This window comes from Lagopus leucura, unplaced genomic scaffold (assembly GCF_019238085.1).
Source record: "Lagopus leucura isolate 7727_CA_CO unplaced genomic scaffold, USGS_WTPT01 Super-Scaffold_100004, whole genome shotgun sequence".
NCBI classification, from domain to species: Eukaryota; Metazoa; Chordata; class Aves; order Galliformes; family Phasianidae; genus Lagopus; species Lagopus leucura.
The window spans coordinates 2,152,483-2,175,397 of record NW_024962264.1 but is presented as its reverse complement, the minus strand read 5'-3'; the positions used below and the strand labels follow the sequence as shown (position 1 = coordinate 2,175,397).

Below are 22,915 nucleotides of genomic sequence, written 5' to 3'. Positions count from 1 at the left end.
GAGGAGAAAATGCTCTTCCCCACTTAAAACCCCAACCTCCAGTGCAGTCATACCGATACTGTAACAGATTCATACCAGACATGCATCAAGAGTAGAATCATAGAATGGTCTGGGTTGAAAAGAACCTCAAAGATCATCTAGTTTCAACCCCCTGCTGTGTGCAGGATTGCCAACCACCAGGACCAGGCTGCCCAGAGCCACATTCAGCCTGGCCTTAAGTGCCTCCAGGGATGGGGCATCCACAGCCTCCTTGGCCAACCTGTTCCAGTGCATCACCACCCTCTGGATGAAAAACTTCCTCCTAATATCCAACCTAAATGTCCTGCATCTCAGTTTAAAACCACTCCCCCTTGTCCTACAGGGCAGGATGACTTCCCTGGTCCTGCTCACCACACCATTCCTGATCCAAGCCAGGATGCCATTGGCCTTCTTGGCCACCTGGGCACACTGCTGGCTCATATTCAGCCCACTGTCCATCAGTACAACACGGTCCCTTTCCACCAGGCAGCTTTGCAGCCATTCCACCCCAAGTCTGTAGGGTTGCCTGGGAGTTATACACTCCCTTCAAGTACAGGGAGGCCACAATGAGGTCTCCCTCATTGTAGGAGCCTTCTCTTCTCCAAGCTCAACAAGCCCAATTCCCTCAACCTTTCCCCACAGCAGAGCTGCTCCAGCCCTCTGCTCATCTCAGTGCCTCCTCTGGCCCCGCTCCCAGAGCTCCACGTCCTTCCTGTGCTGGGGGCCCCAGGCCTGGATGCAGCGCTGCAGATGGGGCCTCACAAGAGCCGAGCAGAGGGGGACGATCACCTCCCTCTCCTGCTGGCCGCCCCTTTTTCATGCAGCCCACAACACAGCTGGCCTTCCGGGCTGCAGGCGCACACTGCTGCCTCATGGCCAGCTTCTCGCCCACCAGGACCCCAAGTCCTTCTGCACAGGGCTGCTCTCAAGGAGATCTTCCCCCAGTCTGTATCAATACCTGGGATTGCCCCGACCCAATGCAGCACCCTGCACTTGGCCTTGTTGAACCTCATTAGGTTCACATGGCCACTTCTCCATCCTGCCCAGGTCCCTCTGGATGCTTCCCTTCCCTCCAATGCATCGACTGCACCGCTCAGCTTGGGGCCATCTGCAAACTTGCTGAGGCTGCACTCGATGCCATCATCTGTCATTGATGAAGATGCTGAAGAGCACTGGTCCCAAGACCAACCCCTGAGGGACACCTCCACCCTGACACAGAACCATTGATTACAGCCCTGTGGCTGCATCCAGCCAGTTCCTAATCCATCCAACAGTCCATGCTTCAAATCCACACCTCTACAGTCTAGAGGAGAGGTCCGAAATGTAGTTTCCTTGGATGTTTCATCATACACAAACATTCAAAGTAATGTGTTCTAAAAACATGCATCTAAACAAGCCTGTTTCGAATATGAATCTAAATACATTTAAAAAAATATTTAGTTTGCAAGACTTGCACTTGTAAGCACAAGAGGTGTTGTAAAATGGAGTATACAAATTCTGATGGGCATGGTATTTATATTATTATATACTTTACTTCTACACTCCATAGTACAAATTGCTAAGCAAAATTTTATTGTAGAAATTACTTGATTTAATTTCATTTAATATCTCAGCTCTGCCCAGGGGTAAAGCAGCAGCTGGCTCTGAAGTGACGCATGGCAGTGCTGGCACTGCTCACAGAGACCACCCCTGCAGCCCCTTACTAGAAAAACATTGCCACAATCCCAATACAGCCATCATTAATGAATGCTGTGTCTCCTGCATAAGCATATGAAGTTGTTCTGATCGCTCCAACAGCTCACCTGAACACCAGCACCACAATCCAGAACCTCTCTCATGGCCATCACCAGGTCTTTTGTAAAGACAAAAATCTCCAGCTTTAAGACGTAAAGCCAGAAATCAGTAGAAATCCAGCATTTGTCATCTCATGAGGAATTGTCCATTTTGTTCCTTTTGTAGCAGTCGGGCTCCCCTGAAAGTTATTCAGGTCATTTATCTGCTTCCGCTTCTGTTACCTTCTCATCTCCTTATTAGAAACTTGGAAGGAAGCCTGGCAGCACTAACCCCACTACACTAAGCTTCTATTTTTATTTTCAAAGGATGGCAGCCTAATAGATTAAGTCCCTTAGCGTTTTATCAGTTGTGCGAGAACAAAATTCCAGTAGCACTGAAATAATTGTTTTGACAGGAACAAGGGCAGACACCACCCAATCTCATCAGTGAGGAACCGTGTCCTCTCTCATTTCCCCAACACCTCAGATTCTGGTCATGTTCCAAGTGTGCTGCCAATTTCAAACCTCAATGAACTCTAAATTATTCAGCACAAGAGGAGATGGGTGCAATAAAGCAAAATGTATGTAATACCAAATTCATTTAGCTGCAAAAAACATTTTCTTTTAAAGTATTCACCTTCTTTTTTTTTTTTTTTTTTTTTAAATTTCCGTGAACCAGGATGGTTTATGATGACATTGGTGGTAGAAGTAGCATGTGCCCTGCATCAAGAACTTTGCTGCAACAACGTATGGCAAGGCCTGGTTACATTTATGGCTCAGCTAATTCAGATACAGCCAAGTGTTGAGAGTAAATTTGGTTAAAGTGAAGATGCCAGATTCAGATCGCTGGAAACACAGATATTAAAGATGATACAAAGCAGTTTGGGTTACTTTCAGTATCTAAAATCCACTGTGAATTATTCATGGGAGGCATACACAATCATAAGGAGACAAACATCTCCACGTCTTCCAACTTTCCTTCAATTTCTGAAGTCAGTCTTCACTAGATTAAAATTTAAATCACTCTCCCTCACGTCCCAACTTCAGATGATGGACTGAAACACTGAACTAAGTCACTCAAGCCAGCCAGCAGACATACAGCACCAGCCATCAGCCCACACCAGTGACACAGTCAGCACTCCCCACTGGTTCTCCTGGTACATCACATGTCAAAACAGCATTAGGTGCATAGAGAAATAGTCAAGCAACAGGTCATGGCTAAAACCTAGCAGCAGAAAAAATATTTTTAGTATTCAAGAACAAGCTGCAGCAAAATCACGCTGTCAAGTAATTTCTGAAACGGATTTGAAAGCATGACCTGGGATGCCATCTTTATAACATTCTAACATATTTCCTCATGTTTCTGTTGTTATGGTGAAAATCCTTAACCGTTAGCACAACTCAGAAACAGGAAAAGGCTCAGTAAGCTCAGCAAAGCGCTCAACCTGCTCCCTATGTAGCTCAAATGACTGAAACAGCAGCTCTGAGCACCCCTCAAACCCTTCATTTTTTTCGCCTCCATTAAAAATCATTTCCTGCTCAGAGCAAAAAATCTCCTTGGAGCCAAATTCTAAACGTGTAATGGTTTAAACATTTGTCTATACTGATCACTATCTTTCAGACAAATTACCAGTTGGATTCGAAGATCTCAGAAGTTTCAGCCAGTAACAGCCATTATTAATAAACATTCAGTTGTGAATATGTTAGTACTAATATATCAGGATAAACGTACTACAGCTATGTTAGTCTTTATGATCAGGGCAAGAGTACTTGAACAGTTAAAATGAGCTCTTCCCTATTAATTTCTTCCATTTGAAAAATGGCTAAACAGAAAGCTGGAAAACCACTTCTTAATTCTTGGAAGAATGACAAGAAAGTAAACTTTAAATTATATTCTCTACATCAGAAAGTAGAGATGCAGACAAATAAAACCACACCACTGCAACGGAAAAAAAATAAACATTTCCAGGTTCATGCCTTTTAAGTAGTCAATTAAGTTTTACAAATACTAATTGTTAATTAAGCTATCAATCATGAGGCCCATATAGATGCTCTTTATAAATGTATCAAATGCAGTAAATAGAAAAACAAGATTCAATAGTGCCAGCCTGAAATAGAAGAGGAAAGGAAACATCTGACAAAAACCATTCATAACATAAAGCAAGATACACTTCTGCAATAACTGGTTGTATTACTGCTTTAAACAGATTCAAAGCAAGTCCATAATTTCTTCATTGGTTCTCCAGTACATTGGTGATTTAGCCTGCTAACCTTTTCTATAGCAAAACAAGTCAAAAACGGAACAGAATATCCAATTCTATTTTTACTTGATTTGCTATAGAAGACTAAAGGGCTAAATCATCAATATTTAAACTGATGTAATTTTGGAGAGAGAAGCAGACGTTCTCTCAACTTCAAAAGCTCATCTTTTAATTAGAGGAAAAGGCTTAAATTGCTTTCCTATGTAGGTCTGGTGAACTTGCCCAAAGGAGTGCAGCTTCTCACTGCCACATGTTAAATGGTGAGAGGGCAACAGAGTGGCTGTGGCAGTAAGGAAGGACAAGAGGCTGCAGGAACTAAATAGTGCAGGTGACTGAACAAAGACACCAGGACAACCAGGTATGCACATGGCAAGTCAGCACTGAGATGTGTCTGAGCAGCACAGCAAGCACAGCAGTCTATCTCTGAAAGTCTTCAAGAGGCAGAAAAGAAGTACAAGCACCATAGCCTACCCATCTGAGAAAATATTTCAGGACATTCCATATCTTGCTGATAAAGGTCAGCTGCGTCCTCCAGTTGTGGAGGCCACGGGCAAGCATGAAGCTGTGGGAGATCTGGAGGTGTTTTTGTACTGCAGCTCCAAATCAAACAAGATGAAAGAAGATGGTAAAATTCCCATTAGAAACCAGGTCCTGGAACAAGGACTACACAGGAAGTCCGAGCAGCTGAGCAAATGCAATGAGAGCACAGACCTGACCCAGCGACGCTGGAGGCAATTCCAAAGATATTTTGAGTGACTGTCACATTACTGCCCACAGTGACCACGTGAAGATGCAGGAGAGCCAGGACAACCTTCAGGGAACTGTAACTTCTGCTCATTTATTTTCTAGACTTAATACATAAACCTCACTCTACCACATGAACAGCTTCAGGGCACAGAAGCTCAAGGGAAGCAATGAGGGAAGAGAGCGCTAATTTGCACTAGTTTGGTGGTCGTTGAGGGAGGAACAAGTTGAAAAGTGTTCAATTTGACTGTAGTATTTGCTTGAAGTGTTTAAATGAAGGAAAAAAAGTATGAAAAAATGTAATAATAAAATATGGGAGGCAAGACTTCTTTGCAGTAACCTGCAAGAAAAAAACTCATTGCTTCAACTTAAAAACATTCTGCCTTGAACATTACTATAAAACCATTAAAGACTCGTCAAGAAGTTAGGTGCAAGTGTATTTTAGTCACACAGTATATTATATAACTTGGGCAAAATCAGCAGCTGTGCCACTCTTTAGAAAGTATTTCAGTTAGTGGCTATTTGACCATACAAAGTGTGTTACATAACTGCTTATTTCTGGAGCGAGAAACCATAGAGAACCATTATATACTTGTGGTTTGAATGGGAGAACAGAAGGGTGGTAATTTCCTAGGATTTTTTATTACTTCAGTTTTCATTTACTTTCAGAAATTCCTCTTCTCAGCTATATATAATCAGTCTGCAAGTCTGTAGTCATCTCTTCCTCTCCTCAAATCATCTTAAGCACTATTTGTATTAGTCCTGGGAACAGCACTTCTGGTGTTTCCAAAAGCGATCAGGACACTATTGCAGCCTAATACTCATGCAGCTGCATGAGCTAATAAGGGTCACAGATGTAAATAACACAGCAAACATACGCAGTCAAACACATTAAACTATTTCCAACAAACAAAGCGTGGAACATTCGCTCAATGTTATTTGAAAGGAACCTGGACAAAGGGATTTTGTCTATGTGTGGCACACTGGACTAAGCTTAAAAGGCAAGAATGCCTCTGAAGAAGGAAAACATGAGGGGTTATGGATGTTGAGAGGTTTAGGGATAGAAGGTGCTGGACCATAGGGCAACCTGAGCTCTGGGAAAAGTTAGGGAAAGAGGGCTTTCTGAGTCACTCAGACGTAGTGGAGAGGAACATTCTTGCTGCTCCTACGCACTCTTCTCAGCTCCATCCTCTCTTACTCACAGCTGCACATGCTGCAAAATTATTTCCTAGCAACTTTCTAGACTGACAAAGATGAAATGGATGGAACTTGAAAAACACTAATCTAAATATGACCTTACTGTAAGCTTGTTCCAATTGCATTGCTTTGGCCAAACAGCAAGATCAAAATCAGATCATCTCCACCTAGCAACACTTAGGTCTCTTGGCATTAAAGTCAGCTGTTCACAAAAACTTGCTTGATTCACCAAAATGTAACCAATTCCTCCATTTTGATGGTATCATTTCTGTGGGAGGTTTTTGGTTTTGTTTTCTTTGAAGCAGTGAAAAGACATCAAGATTCCCAAACTACACAATGATCCAAAAGGCTCTTGAAAAAGTCATTCCTCTTTATGTGTGTAAGGCCAATTTGAGCTGTTACCCAGTAACTTCCTTTTGCCTAGTTTGACTTTACATTTCCAAATACCTCCCCCTACCAGTTCTTTCTCATTAGCAGCCTTTTGGGGAAGGTTTCATCCTCTTTGTACGGAGCACCATAAAATTTGGCTTTAGCCCCTCCAGATGTATCCAGATCCCTCTAGTTCGTCTTATACACCAGCACTGCTTTGACAACTGCTTCTACACTCATGAGACACAAGTTTTCTGCATCATTATTAATAAATCTCCTGCACCTAATCCCAGTATAGGAGCAGCTTACTACTTCCTCAGAGGACTCCACTGACAACATAAGTAAAGCCAAACAACTTAGTTTTATTCACAAAAGCAAGAAAAAAAACCCACACTACTGAAAATCACTTGTTACCCACCAGTATTCCAAGTTTGGAATTTAAACTTATTTAAGCCCTTCCCTCATTTTCCCCAAACTTCTTGTTCATGGATGAGTCAAAGGCCCAGATATTCCACCTTACTCATTTACAAAGCAGAAACCCTGACAAGCTCTGTCCTAAGTTCAAAGTCCTTATCTATCCTCTTATTAACCACAACTCTGCTGAGCAAAACCTCTAACTAGGATCACAGAATCACAGAATTGTAGGGGTTGGAAGGGACCTCCAGGGATCATCGTGTCCAACCCCCCTGCCAAATGGATGGAGGTTTTTGCTCTCTAGTCATACCTTATCTCAAATCATTACGTTGAAGATTCTAAATTTTGCTTTTATGGACTTGTTATCATGCTATCTTTGTTAATTAACAAATCATCTCTCACAGGTCTGCTTCCAAAGATATCAGCTTTGGCATCTACTCGACTCCATCCACATTTATGAAGCCTTGCAACACCACATTCCACGTGCCATTTCTGCATTAGTCTGGGTGAGCAATCCTTGAATGCTTCTCTACACAGGCAAGACATACACTTCCCTGTTCATTCTACCAGGAAGATTCACAAGCTCATTGTTTATATTATGAAATCTCACCTTTCATAGAGCATCACAAAATGCCTGAAGCACAAGTTTTGCTGTATTTCAAAAGAGTAGAGGATTCTTGCCATAGACGACATGCAACAATCCCACATTAATTCAGATTTCATACGTCCCTTCTCCTGGCATCTAAAGGCAGCACTTTCTGCCAGCTTTTTTTTCTGGCATTGCCTCTTCAGGGATGACATATGGGACAATTTTCTTCCATCTGCTGGCAGCAGGGATCCTATAATTTGTTGTTGTGCTACTTTTTACAATAAGCAATTTTGCACCTTTATCACATACTGTACTGTTTGATGGCACATCAAGTATGCCTTTTCATCAGCAGTGCCTGCCTTCCTAAATATGCAAGATGCTTGTAAACGCCAAAACAGACACCATCATAAATGCAAGTCCCAAGGTCAGCATCCCTCTCCCACCAAAAGGCAGATCTGGATATTTAATTGTTCATATAGCAAGCAATGATAGCTTTCAATTGACTTCCCACTATTTAAAGCTGTAAGCAAGTTCCTGGTTCTTTTATTCTCATCATACCATGCAGAGAACGGTCATTCCTTCATTCTGCCTTTCACAGATTTCATAATGTTATTTACTTCAAAGGAACCTTTTTCAGTAGTTTGAACGAATATGCATATAACCAGCACTTTTAAGTTAATCTGTTCTGCTTCCACTAAAATCCTTGCAGTATTTGCATTTTTTCCATACCTCAAGGTAACCTTTTTTTTTTATTTTAGTATTACAAATTTCGACAGTCTCGCACTCAAACTTATATTTTCCCAATTAAAATAACCTTTTCTTACTGCAAATTCGCTTACATGAAGGATAACCTCAAACAGAGGTAACAAAACTGGCAGTAACACGATATAAGCATATGCCAAAACTTGTGCAAAGTCTTAGGAAAGCATCATAAAAGCTCTAGCACCTCCTATGATTGAACGTTTGATTACTCATAGGAACAGACCAGTCAGTACCTCATTCTATTTGTTGAGTTGAAGGGAGGCATTTTTAAATTCTCAGTCTTTTCATGACACTTTTGGTGTTTGTACAGTGCACATAATAACAGGCTTTCAAGTCTAGCTGCAGGCATCACATAAATGGCCCAGTTAGTAAGGGAAGGAAAAGCATGTTAGCATGTGTACTTCTGCACTTTTGTTAAGAATCAGACTTCAGAATTAAAAGGCAACTAACTCATCAGTTGTGCTTAAATATAGTGTATCCAGAGTTGACATACCTGCTCCTTGGAAGAAACATCGATTCTTTAATGAAGACTGAACCAGACAGCAGGATATACCAACAGGTACCAATATCATCAGGGCTGCAATAGAGGAGAGAACAGGGAGTAAGACACTTTGGTGAAGAAACTCTTACCACTACCAAATTTCCAGTAGAAAAGCACATCACAAAGAGCCAAAAATGCTCAAAATTCCAGAGGAAAGCCACAGTTCCATCAATTACAAACCAATTCCAGTTTCCACCTGAAAACACACAGATTATTAGAATATTTTATTGGAATGTCTGATATCACTTATTTCATTGACATAACTACCCATTTAGGAACATCACAAAAATCCAATGAAATACATCTGAAAGTTATCAAAAGGAAGCCATATTCTTATACCAGTAAAAATATGGTATTACATTTTGTTGAATCTGTTACTTTCCTCTAGCTGAAGAGGACCATAACATCTTCCTCTCCATAAATAAGGCCTTCTTTCTCGGTTACAGAAATCTTCTTTTACTTTACTTGAAGGCAGAAATGCACACCTTGGCATCACTCTGCCTTTCCACACAGTAAGAAAGCATGGGACAAACTTGCAGATATAAACCTTCATGAGATCTGTGGTCAACATAATCTGCTGCTAAACTCATTCCCTTTTGCACTTATTCACAGTACGACAATTAATTCCTAATAAAAGGGACAAAGTTTATTTTCCCTCCTCTTATCTATTATAAGAGACCAAATTAAGATTTTGTCATCCAGTTCATTCTACTGTAGATTCAGATCTTGCTTCTTCAGTAATACACATTCTTTCTCATGGGCTTAAAATCTTCTTGGGCAAATTCAAGTAATGCTTAGAGGAAAACAATGTAGTTTCCTAAAGTTACTTGAAACAGCTGCAGTAAAAATCTTGCGCCATTTCATCGTTCCATACTGAAAATATCCTTACGTCACTTGAGTCTTTACCACTCCTACTGCTTCTTCCAAAGCAGCTCATAACAGCATACTTGAATCCAATTAGCAACTGTGCTAGCATTCTTAGCTGAAAATCATGTCTCTAATGACACTCCAAGAGATGCAGATCACTTAATTAATCCACAGCACCTTCATTTTTTTTTAAATTATATATCTCAAGTCTTTAGCAACAATTAGTCCCAACTTCAAGCAAGAACAGCCCACATCCTTTAACAGTGATGACAGCATAGTATTAAGATCCAACCTCAAATCTATGTAGGTTATGTGCAGTTAGCTGCATGTTTTTCATCTGAGGAAACAAGATTTTAAAAAGCACCTGCATGACGGGGTCTCTTAAAGAAGAGTACTATTTCCTCAGCACTCTTTCAAATGGAAAGATGCAGCTACAAGGACTGCTCTGATTACGTCAGCCCACAATGACATCAGCAGATGTTGGGGGCACGGCAATAGAGGTTGAACCTTTTCACCAACATCCCGTTCCAAGCTGTTGCCATGTAACAGATAAAAACAGAAGGGCAGTCTGACAGAATGGCATCAGACAGGGAAGTGTGCATGAAGCAAAGACGTCTCACCAAATTCCTCCATGTGGAAAAAATTGTACCCACTGACATTCATCAATGCTCAGAGACCAAACAGTATCATTTTTTACGAGCATGGCATACAGACTCTTGTTCAGTGCTGGGAAAAATCCTGAGCTAATGGCGATGACTGTCTTGAAAAATACTGCTTTGTCACTAAGAATCTGCTCCATCAAATAGTGTTATTGTGCTCTATCTGCTGCTTTTTCCAAGCAAATAAATAGGAGGCATTACGTCCAGAGCAAGCCATGTAGAGAGAGAGGGAGCTGGCCTAAAAGAGCTGAGATCAAAACGCCAAACTATACAATTTAGGAAACTGTTTTGTTCTTATTTTACACTGTGTAATACATCCTCAAGAAAAAGAACAAGCATCAGAAACGCGAAGAATTAACAGCAGAAATTGAGAAAGTTATCTATGATCAAAAACTCCAGAACTGATCATAGAATGGCCTGGGTTGAAAAGGACCTCAAAGATCATCTAGTTTCAACCCCCTGCTATGTGCAGGGTCAGCAACCAGCAGCCCAGGCTGCCCAGAGCCACATCCAGCCTGGCCTTGAATGCCTGCAGGGATGGGGCATCCACGGCCTCCTTGGGCAACCTGTGCCAGTGCCTCACCTCCTCTGGCCCCGCTCCCAGAGCTCCACGTCCTTCCTGTGCTGGGGCCCCAGGCCTGGACGCAGCGCTGCAGATGGGGCCTCACAAGAGCCGAGCAGAGGGGGACGATCACCTCCCTCTCCTGCTGGCCGCCCCTTTTCCATGCAGCCCACAACACAGCTGGCCTTCCGGGCTGCAGGCGCACACTGCTGCCTCATGGCCAGCTTCTCGTCCACCACGACCCCAAGTCCTTCTGCGCAGGGCTGCTCTCAAGGAGATCTTCCCCCAGTCTGTATCAATACCTGGGGTTGCCCCGACCCAATGCAGCACCCTGCACTTGGCCTCGTCGAACCTCATTAGGTTCACATGGCCACTTCTCCATCCTGCCCAGGTCCCTCTGGATGCTTCCCTTCCCTCCAATGCATCGACTGCACCGCTCAGCTTGGGGCCATCTGCAAACTTGCTGAGGCTGCACTCGATGCCATCATCTGTCATTGATGAAGATGCTGAAGAGCACCGGTCCCAAGACCGACCCCTGAGGGACACCTCCACCCTAACACAGAACCATTGATCACAGCCCTTTGGCTGCATCCAGCCAGCCAATTCCTAATCCATCCAACAAACCATCCTTCAAATCCACACCTCTCCAATTTAGAGGGAAGTATGTGGTGAGGGACCACGTCAAAGGCTTTGTAGAAGTTCAGAAGATGACTTCCACCACCCTACCCCCATCCACTGATGCTGCCACTCCATCATAGAAGGCCACCAGATTGGTCAGGCACAGTCTGCCCTTGGTGAAGCCATGCTGGCTGTCTCGGACCACATCTTTATCTCATGTGTGCCTTAACATAGCTTCCAGCAGGATCTGCTCCATGATCTTCCCAGGCACAGAGGTGAGGCTCACCCGCCCGTAGTTCCCCAGGTCTTCCTTTTTCCTTTTCTTAAAAACAGGAGTAATGTTTCAAGATGTTGAAGCCTGTGTTTTCTATCACCTGATCAGTAAACTGAACACAGATATATGACAAGATTTCTGTAAACATTTTCTACAGTTTCTGTGCTACTCTAAAGTTGTCAATCTTTAACTGCAGTTAAACTCATCTCCTCTTTCTTGCTCTACTTTTCACCTATGCTTGCTTTAGATATAGCTGAATTCTGCTGATATCTTGTGGCCAAGACTCAGTTAGTTGTAACTGCAGTTACCTACGAGGGAATGACATCATGATTTTCAAGTGTGCAAGTACTCATGGCTCAGAGTTTAGTTCCTAAGACAGCTAACATCACTAACATAACCCATGTACCTTCACAACTCTTGATAACCTCCAACTTTGAGTTAAGGGTATACCCAAAGTTAATCTAAATACAAGAATTTGAGAACATTAAGCAAATGCTGGAGGTGGATTTTTTTTTTTTTTTATATGAAGTATTTACCGTTGATGTTGAAAATACAAGCATGCATGAGCTCACTAGAGAAAACTCGTCCTTGGACGTGTTTAAGGCCAGGTTGGACGGGGTCCTGGGCAACCTGATCTGAATGTGTATGTTTGGTGGCCCTGCTAGGCAGGGGGGTTGGAACTACATGATCCTTGGGGTCCCTTCCAACCCGGGTGATCCTGTGATTCTGTGAAAACTACCAGCTCCATGGTGCTATAAGAAATGACTGGAAGCATGACCAAACTTGAAAGCTTTTGGCAACTGAGACACCAGTAGAGGAACACCAGTGCTCCTCTACACACCCTATGCATACCACTCATGAACCTCCCTAGGAATACAACTACATATTCCACCCTGGGTTTGTCCATAAGTACCTAAATAGCATTCAGTTCTATTCATTTATTCAATGCAGAAGATTTGTCAAACACTAAAAGCCTGTTCCGCAGGCCAGTCAAAAATAAGCAGGTAAAACAACTCAGGTGACAACTTCTATGAACCACTCCTAAACAAAGTTAAATATGAGATTCAATCATGAAATGCAATGGAAACCCTGCTAATTGTCTGATCCTGCAAAGTATGCAAGTATCATAGCAAGTCACAGAAGATAACTGCCTCTAATGTAGCAGTACCTTGTTCAATATCAATTCACAGCCAATCAGTTAATTTATTAAAAAAAAAGAAAGAAAAATGGGCATGAAAGCTCTCAGGAAGGCAGTGTTTTGTTGCTGAATTCAAGTGTCTTGCCATCAAGCACATCAGTCCAAGGAAATCAATATTGCACAAAGATGACCAGATTAGCGCAGAGGAAACCTCCACTCCAAAGAGACAGTCATTCTCAAAAGCATAAACATGCACCTCAGTTAAGTCACACCTTCAAACGTACATTCCCTCACAGAAGTTCTAAGTTGGCAGATAAACAGCCAGCATTGCTGCTCAAGTGCAAATCTGCTGTGGTGTTGCCATTTTTAATAGATATTCTATATGCAAACAATCTGCAATTTTCCCCACTCATAATGCAGTGCTGCTAGTATCACTGAAATTGTTGCTGGTGGGATTTTTCAGCTCCTTTTCCTAAAAATTAGCAGTATAACTAAGTGTAAATGTGTAGTCTTACAAGAAAAAAAAATAAGTCGCTTCTGGGATCTCTTTATAGACAGCTAATAGGGATAAGATCGTTCAAGTTTGTTATTACCTGTCTGGTTTTGTTTTCCTTTTGCTTCATCTGTACTTTAGTAACTATTTTTACAGTAATGCTTGAGAACCTCAAAGTTCACCTAAGGCTTTTCTATCACACCATGTAAAACAAAATATACTCCTTAATTATCCAAATAGACACATGTCTCTTCAGTACTGCTGTATCACAACCGGGGAAGGCTACCACAGACAATATGTACATTAAGATATCTTCCTCAAAGATACTGCTCATTCTTTTAAGCATTCATTGCCAGCCAACAAAACATCATAAATATCTCCAAGACAATCTTCACGATCAAAGAACGCTGATGTATTTTCACTCTCGTCATCCTTATGTAGGCCCTGATGTCCGCATTTAGTATTAAATCAGTCTTGAACCAAACATCTTTGAAAAGCTTCACACATGGAAAATACATTCTTTCCTCTAAAACGCACATTTCCTTCCAAGGTGAAGTGCAGACTAGTGAAATACTGACCTATTCCTTTCATATGACAATATATTTAACTCTCGTGCTCCTCACCCCTTGCTACGCTTTCATTTGTTTAGAATTAAACCTTAACAAAGCTATTTTGGAAGCAAACTCTTTTGCTAGACAGCGCTATTATACAAACAGTGCACTTTTTTTCATTTTGAAGATCCTGTGCTTTACAAAACACTGCTCAAACCCAAGGTGGCTTTCAATCAACTTCCCATGTTTGCTGTACTACAGCTGATACTTGATTAACGTGCCCTACATTTCTCAGGATTTTTCTGCCTACAAGCAACTACAGGGGGAACTATAAGGGAAAAGATGGTACGTGCAATCTGTAGGGAATCAGAACAAAATCAACCTGAAACTCAAATCCCAAGGGGCAGCGAGATGACAAAATTAATGCACAGTCATTCTGCCCTAGCTTTTTTAAAAGCCAACAAGAACCTCTCAGCTCCTGCATTTTGGTCACAACAACCCCAGAAGATTCTACAGGGTTGGGGAAGAGCAGCTCCAAAGCTGCCTGGTGGAAAGGAACCTTGTTGTACTGATGGACAGTGGGATGAATATCAGCCAGCAGTGTGCCCAGGTGGCCGAGAAGGCCAATGGCATCCTGGCTTGGATCAGGAATGGAGTGGTGAGCAGGACCAGGGAAGTCATCCTGCCCTGTACTCGGCACTGGTGAGGCCTCACCTCGAGTGCTGTGTTCAGTTTTGGGCACCTGAGTACAGAAAGGACACGGAGGTGCTGGAGCAGGTCCAGAGAAGGGCAACAGGGCTGGGGAAGGGCTTGGAGAATATGGCCTGTGAGGAGAGAGTGAAGGAACTGGGGCTGTTCAGTCTGGGGAAGAGGAGGCTGACAGGAGACTTTATTGCTCTTCAAATACCTTAAAAGTGACTGCAGCAAGAGCGGGGTTGGTCTCTTCTCACTGATGACAGGATGAGGGGAAACGGCCTCAAGTTGTGCCAGGAGAGATTTAGGTTGGATATTAGAAAAACCTTCCTTAAAGAAAGGGTTGTTAAGCACTGGAATGGGCTCCCCAGGGAGGTGGTTGAGTCACCATCCCTGGATGTGTTTAAGAACCGTTTGGATGTGGGGCTCAGGGACATGATATAGCAGAGGGCTGTTAGAGTTAGGGTCATATAGTTAAGTTGATCTTGATGATCTTTTAGGTCTTTAGCTACCTAAGCAATTCTATGATTCTACAATTCTAAATTCTATGACATACCAATACAGTTTTTGAAATACTCAAAATCTCAAAAAGCAGTAAACCTGAAAATGGTACAAAACTAAGCCAGTAAGAATATAGTTGCCAATCAGAAGAGTTCATTCCTAGTCTCCACTTAAGTTACTTGCAGAAAATTTAAATCATAGAATCATAGAATATACCAAGCTGGAAGAAACCCATATGGATCATCAAGTTTAAACTCAACTCTAATATCACAGCCCTTGTGAGAGCAGAGGATTTCCTGAGGAATGGATATTTAATTTCCCAGAATGAAAAGGAGCATTATTTACAGGAATTCAGGAGCTAGAAGAGGAAATCCAGAGACTGATTCGTAATAATTTCCCATTACATTTCCCTCCCTCAGCTTCCTTGACGTACTCCTTTTCATGCAACTACAGTCTGAAGCCAAACAGCACTTATCAACTATCATAGTGACAGATACTGCCATGTAAATTCACAGTTGTTACTCAAACTGTTCTGTTTCAACAGTTCAGGTACACAGTTATTGAAGTCTTTGAAGGCCTCAAAATGCTCACACCACTGGAGAGGTTGGAAAATATTTTAAGAATTTGTCTTCACATTTTTCTAGCACACGACTGTTGAGACATCAGAGGAACTCCAAGATTAAGAAGTGCTTATAATAATCATAGTGTTTATCTCCAAAAAATCGTAGACTCTCTCAGCCTCTAGCACTTGTAACATGTCCTTCATGCTGTCATGTACTTATTTTATTTGAAACTGCAGCTTATTTCCCAGGCTCTAGCTGGGAAACTGGTAAACTAGCTACTCCAACAAACTTCAAAACAAAGCTTCAAAACAATGAAGGTTTTTTTCCTAACTGTATGTATTTTTATTAAAAACAATCTGTACTACTTGCACACCAGGTGTGAAGGTACAAACCTGGATCAATGTTAACAGGATATAAAAAAAGGCATGCACAAGAAGTACATGCTCCACATGTAGTGATTTGTAAATGACATGATTATAAACAGAAGAGTTCTTCCAATGTTAACTTCCAGCTTTTCTGATCACAATACGCTGAAAAACATTCCAAAGCACTCAGGTTAAATGAAGATTCAACTCAACCTGCTGAAAGACTCAAATACCAACAGCCACAATCTTTCTAGTGAATCCTTCACTCCCCTAACAAAACTTGATGTGTGACTTCTTTAAAAGGTCTTTAGTAATAGCTAAATTTTGGGGCCATAGCAACCCATTTAGTTCTCAAGTTGGGATGGAGCATGCTAGAAGCTCTGTAACAGATCGCATTCAGTTTATGCCTACTTGCAAACATGGTTTCACCAGGACTGTGCATGTCATACAGATGGATAGTGGCAAGATCTCGTAGGCCTTTAGTGATGACTACTGTCACACATACTTCAATTCCATCAAAAGAGGCAACTTCCGTAGTCATGTTCAGCATCTGGACTTGAAAGCATGCGGTAAACATAACTCTCTTCTGCTTTGACTACATCAGATTCCTCAGCTAACCCCTTTAAAACAGCAAGAAAAGGTAAGCAGTTTTCAGTGGAAGCCAGTATGGAAATTGATTCCACACAACTACCACTTTTATTCCTTTTACAAATGTCCTTATCCCAAGCACCAGAACACGTGTTTTCCCTTCAACACTGGATACTCAACCCAGGAACCAGCAACACAAGAAGCACCACTAAATCAAACAGCAGCACCCAAAATGATTCTCTAATTCAGAAGAAATCAGAAGAATGGTTCTGTCTTTCCTCACACACACACAAAAAAACAACAACAAAAAAAACACCACCATGAAATTGACAAGATCATTTCCTTGATGTGTAAGATCTACTCTGAATTATTCTCTTTATGGATCATTAAAATTTAAACCACTAGAGGATTTGAGACTTGTATTTGAACAGCGTATGGCAGTACTCCTAGAGCTATGATTTGTATAGTTATTTTGATAAAAGAAATGATATCTCAAACCAAGATGCAACTAGCAGATCATGTTTTTATGATTTCATACTCAGTATGAAAGCTGAAGGTATTTCAGAATGTACACACAGTAATTCAGAAGAGATACTGTTCATACTCTCAAGTACCCACTTGTGGAACAGAGGAATTTTGACTTGTCAGAACTGGGACCTTCCTCAGGCGTTTAAGTGCTACATAAGAAGGAATTAGGAAGAACATTGCTCTGCAGGCTTATGCTCCATAGGATATTGTTTCAGCAGATTACTCTGTCTGTTTCTCTCTGCTCACTTGGACTGCTGTCTGTACGCTGAAACCTGTAGGTAGTGAAGGATTTGTTTAATTTAATAACTGCTGCTGCCATTAGACTGGTTTGGGACATCAAACACGTCCTCGAGTTTAACAGTTTACTGAGAGAACATCTCCTTGCCCATAGGGCCTGCCCACTAGCACTTCTTCCTTGCAATACTCAAGATGATCAGGAAATCATTTGCTCATTGTCAGCACTGTCTGTAACCTTCGTTAATAAGCTAGCTAAAGAGTTACCAGCTATCTGTCATGCTATTTTAGATACGCTTAATGACATTTAGGGGTATATCCCAAATACAGAAGTGCAACAGCTCTGGCACCGAACACATCAATTCCACTGATCCATTTCTAACTACACTTTTTTTTAAACACATCATAGCTAGGCTTATTCTCACTCCTTATCTTTAAACATTAGAAAAACAGGCAAAACATCCAGAGACATAACTGTTAACTCAAATCAGAGCTAATTTTCACTAAATAGGCATCTTTAAGTGAATATTTCAACTCATGTAAAATATTTTCTTTCATTAATGGGCACTAGATGTAAACTGGATTCTTGTCTCATGGTAGCTATAATGGGAAACAAAGAATAAACGAAGCATTCAGCAACAGGAAGCAATTCCTCAGTGTATATGAAAACAATGAGGAGCATGATTTTCTCCAGCATATTTCATTTCTAATTTTTTTTAATAGACCATCAGTAAAACGAAACAAAATTCAGTCAAACCAGATATTACTGCAGCATCATTAGCGAGTGCCAGTTTTATAGAGTTAGCTGATTAAACAGGCAGCCACTAAATACATGAAGCAACTGTGTATATATGCTGTTTAATTGGTATATTGGTGCCAAAATCGCACAGTGAATTAGCCCTTGATACCAGAGAAGAGAAACTCAGTACAAAACAAGTCATAGTCTCTTAAATCATAAGGAAAATGATGGCACTAGTAGTAAAATAGTATGATCTTGAACCCAAAACATTTTGTGGTCATTTAGCCAGACAATCCTTCCTTTGAATTTTATGTTTGCAATGTCTAAAAACACAAAACCAAACACCTTAATCTCAAAAGTTCAGGAGAAACAAAAACCTCAGTAGCCTTTAGTAAAACATACAGTATGGAAGGTGAAAATTTAAGGCTCTTCAAAAACCTTGGTTTAGTCTTAATGAAGGCTCAAAAACCAGGTCAGACATTAACACAAAGTCAGAACTGACGATGCAAAGCCAACAGACCAGCATCGATCACGGGCACTATTAAGAGCAGAACATACCCAGGCACTTGACAAACTGTGTCCAAAGTCCTCCCTCGTGTTTGCATGCCATGCCTGAGCCGTGCTGAGGAAGCTCTGCCTGGTGCCCACCAGTCACTGCTAAGGGCACAAAAACGTGCTGTGCTACAGCATGGCGACTCAGAAACATGGGGGGTTTTATTACTGGGTGGCTTCAGGTCATCTAAACTTACATGTTTTTTTTTTGCCAGTCAGATATCTTTAGGGAAGAGACAATATCTATAGGCACGGCAATGATTTTGTTTCATCTAAAACAGAAAGTGATTACAAGCTATTTTTCTAATGGTCGTGATTTTTAATTATAGCATTAAACGGCAGGAACAAGACAGTTGTCACACAGGACTTGTGGGGATGCTCAAGCAAATGAGATACTGCCAAATACATACAGAAATACTGAACAGCACAACTGAAAACCAAATCCAGCCACTGTATGGCTAATGAGAGAGAAAAACAATGGTGCATCCTACTACAAGCATATTCATTAAAAGCTCACAAGCAAAACACTTATAGCCAAAGATTCTTCTCTATCACCACAGCAAACATTTCAATTGTAACCCCCAAAAAAATGTGTTTAACTGTCAAGAGGTATAAACACTACCATGAATCTGCTAATATCCTGGTCTCCAAACAGATTATTAATCAGAATCTTACTGAAGGAAATGACTGCTAGGTTTGTGACTACTAGGCAGCTCTGAAGCAACATTTCTCTTCCAGCTACACGTGATGCATGAGGTGGCCAAATTAAATATTGTTTAAATGGATCTTTAGGTAGATTTGAATTAAGAAAGCAGGTAAGAAAGCCAGGTCTGAGCGTCAAGTGAAATCTCAATTCTGAAATTTTGCCTTGAAGGTTTGAAACCCTTCCCTCGTTAACTTCCAACCAAACACAAGTAGTAGAATGACTGGCAAATGGAGAACAAGTCGAGCTGAACTGCCGCCTTTAATAACCCAGTTTCCATTTAAACAGGGATATGGCCGCAGGGTTCGAGAATTTGTCACTACCATGCACCCCCACTGACAGTAAAGTAACTGCAGATAAGCCAATTTTAAACAGCGTGCTTTGTTTTATCCCTTTGGCCGTTCGAAAAAAGAGAGGAAAGAAGATAAAAAGTTAACTGTATTTATACTGAAAGTGGATAATTACTTTTCAGCATTGTATATATGCAAAACAAGCTTACCTTTCTACAAATGCAGCTGACAACACAAGCAATTTCAACAGCGATTGAAATTTCATCAAATAAATGGAGGAACAGCATTAGTTTTAATGCTAGCACTTAGGGATAAGGCTTTAGCTTCTTGCTGAGAAGGGAGGTCACACACACAGCTCAATTAACGGCTGCAACATTTGCAGCTATTTTAATAGATTTTTCTAATGAATGCAGAAGATTAGCACCCAATTTCAAATATTAATGCAAATCATATTGCTGGGGGAAAAAAAAAAAGCTATCAGATTTCAAATTTAATCAAGGAAAGCAAAAACAACAAACTTGGCCTCCAGGACCAACATAAGAACTCTGAGTAAAGAGCTCAGGCCTGTTCAATGCTAATGACCAGGCTGTGTGCTCCAAGTCCATCTCCTAGAGCTTATAACCAAGTGCATCGACTCTAGTATCTACCATATCACATTGCTCACCTCCTGCAGTACTCTAATTCTTCAAGATGTGTACATTATGAAGTTGGATTTCTGCTTAGAAGACTGTATCTCCCTGTGTATATGTTGAATTAACGACACAAAAACATATTTCTCCACGTTTACTGTGCTAAAAATATATATTGGAACTTGCTTGCAAGTTCCAAGTTATTTTCCCCACTAAATAGATCTCAAATGGCCCATTAAAATAAAATACAGAACAACTCAGATGACACTAGATATATGCACACACACTTGTACAAGTGTGCATAAATACACACACAGCTTCAAAACACTGAAGAATTTTGATACAATCTTTCAGTCTTATCTATCAAGTTTAGACAGTTAAACAAGAAAATCAGTGATGTGAAATGCTAGAGAGTAAGCACGCTTCCCATCAGCATCTAAACCCAGGAACTGCAAAACTGCCAATTAAATCTACTGAATAAATCATGGGGAAACAAATGTCAAGAAGTAAGTAAATAGGAACGACAGGCAAAAAAAAAAGAAACAACCAAAGTGAGGTCACACAGAAGCAGTGACAAGGTAAATCAGCGCAAAAGAATGGCAAAAAGCACTTCAAGTTATCCCAGGTTTCACGGCTTTCTGTTTGCAGATTATGTTTTCTTAGACACGTATTTCCTTGTTGCTTTTGCCTGCTTTGATATAAGCAGCAGCCCTAATTGTATAATTCAGATTTAAACCAGCAGTTAGAATTAGCCATTTGAGTCTGAACACTTCACAACATATAAGAGACAAAACCCAGCCGCCCATACAAGGACAGAGCAACCAGTACAAACGGTCTCTACCAAATTAATTTGTGAAATTAATTTACAAAGATTATATTGGTCTGATTACAGAATAATTTACCCACCAATGGATTCTGACCTTGAGCATTTTCCATGTATAACCAATTACTATGTTTCAGTTGACATTAATTCAACCTTGCAGAACAGCTACAGCTCAGCACTAAAACTTGCTCAATCAACTTCACTTCACGGCGGTCAACGTAGGAAAAATACACATGCATAAAAGAAGGCATGCAGGTACGTTTCTTTGCCTGCACGAACGTTCAGAAGGTATCAGACAACCCAGCAAGTCTCCATTTAGAGCCTAGATTAGCTACTCCGAGTCAAAATCTGATACAATTGTTTCAGTAAGCTGCTGTGAATGAAGAAACTGCAGCTCTCAGATACATATTGTAAATCTGATACGATGTTAGATCACATCCCTGCTAATTATAAACCATGTTAGATTTATTGATTTGGCATCTCTGGCACAAGCAGCTAGTCGCTACTGCTTCAACAAAACTGATGTGAAAGCAAATGACATCTTACTCTAATGAAATGGCATCCAAGATCCCTTAATTCTATACAATCTCATGGGTTACAAAAATTAATGTAATATATTTCACCAAGCGAGAGTCATTATTAGCCCTCCCCCAATCACAAGTAAATTCCTAAACTGTTTGATCACAATGAAGTGGCCTATTTATGTTTGCAGACTCTACTCTGGGTGAGGGAGCTGGCATTAAACACCATCCTTAACGCGCTCCAGAATGAATATGGAATGTTAATACATCTAATCATACAGAATGTAATTAGAACTAACATCACACGAAAGCAAGGAGAAACACTTACTAGTACAGAACTTCATTTGCTTCATGCCTTTCATATCGAACAGTTTCACACATCAGCCTGAAAGAGAAAGAAGTCATTTTTAATTACAATTTATATCAGCATCACAGGACTTCACTTCCTGAACTCAGCCAGCATTTTCACATTTGCCTCCAGCTCTTACAGAAGCTAACCATCAATTTAAAGCTAAGACGATTCTTAATTCAGGAAAGTAAGTTGTTATTAAGTCTATCCATTAAAGTTATTAGCTTATCCAAGATCAGATCTGACTCAGGACGTGACACATAATTGCTGCCATGAAAAAAAATCTGCACAACGATGGTGATCTCGTTCTATAAGGTTATTTGATAAAAGTAAGTTGATTTATGAAGAAACAATGCACAATTTTAGTAGTTGGTAGAAATTCACAGTACGTAACACAGATGCCATGATACAAAAACTGTTTGGGTTTGTTATTGTTCTTGTTGTTGTTTTTAACTGAAAATCACATTTCTCGTTACTGTCCAGGAGACAATATGAGAACTGATACTGCACGGTATGTCACTGCTTCTCATTTCGCTGCAATTCAGCAACTTAAAAATTGCCTGGAGATTTTAATGCTGAAATCCCGGAGGGCTCAACATGAAGAGAACTTCCTGCAGGAAAATCCCGTCTAGAAAGGAGGATTAAAACACTTTTACCACATTCGTCAGGCAGAATGAACGTTTGTAACAGACAGCAACCATAACAGAATTTAACACATATTAGGAAACACAATGTTAACTTAGCAGAGAGAGGAGGGATGGAATACACCACTTCTGTCTATTGCCTGGAGGAAATGGGTTCAGCAAATCACTGCAGGTGGGAAGGAAATAAAGCCCACCACCTCCCTTGAACATCCTGGGCACTGAAATAAACTACAAACACCCAGACACTTTGACAGATCATCATATAGAGATTTGCTTAAGAGGCTCATGTGGATATTCAAACGAGGGACTATATTGAGATTTAGGAAAGAAATTCTCACTCCTTAAGAACCTCAGCGTACCAATG

At 40.9% G+C, this 22,915-nt stretch overlaps 1 protein-coding gene across 4 annotated transcripts in view; it reads right to left on the bottom strand.

Annotated features, from left to right (window-relative positions):
- RAPGEF2 (Rap guanine nucleotide exchange factor 2) overlaps positions 1-22,915 on the bottom strand; it is a 172,635-nt gene that overhangs the window by 93,810 nt on the left and 55,910 nt on the right. For all 4 annotated transcript variants that reach the window (XM_042870479.1, XM_042870480.1, XM_042870481.1 and 1 more), the window contains 2 exons: positions 21,887-21,943; positions 8,620-8,703 (listed from right to left, as the gene is read on the bottom strand). In XM_042870479.1, the coding sequence (XP_042726413.1) occupies positions 8,620-8,703; positions 21,887-21,943 (141 nt within the window). The remainder of the gene's footprint in view (positions 1-8,619; positions 8,704-21,886; positions 21,944-22,915) is intronic.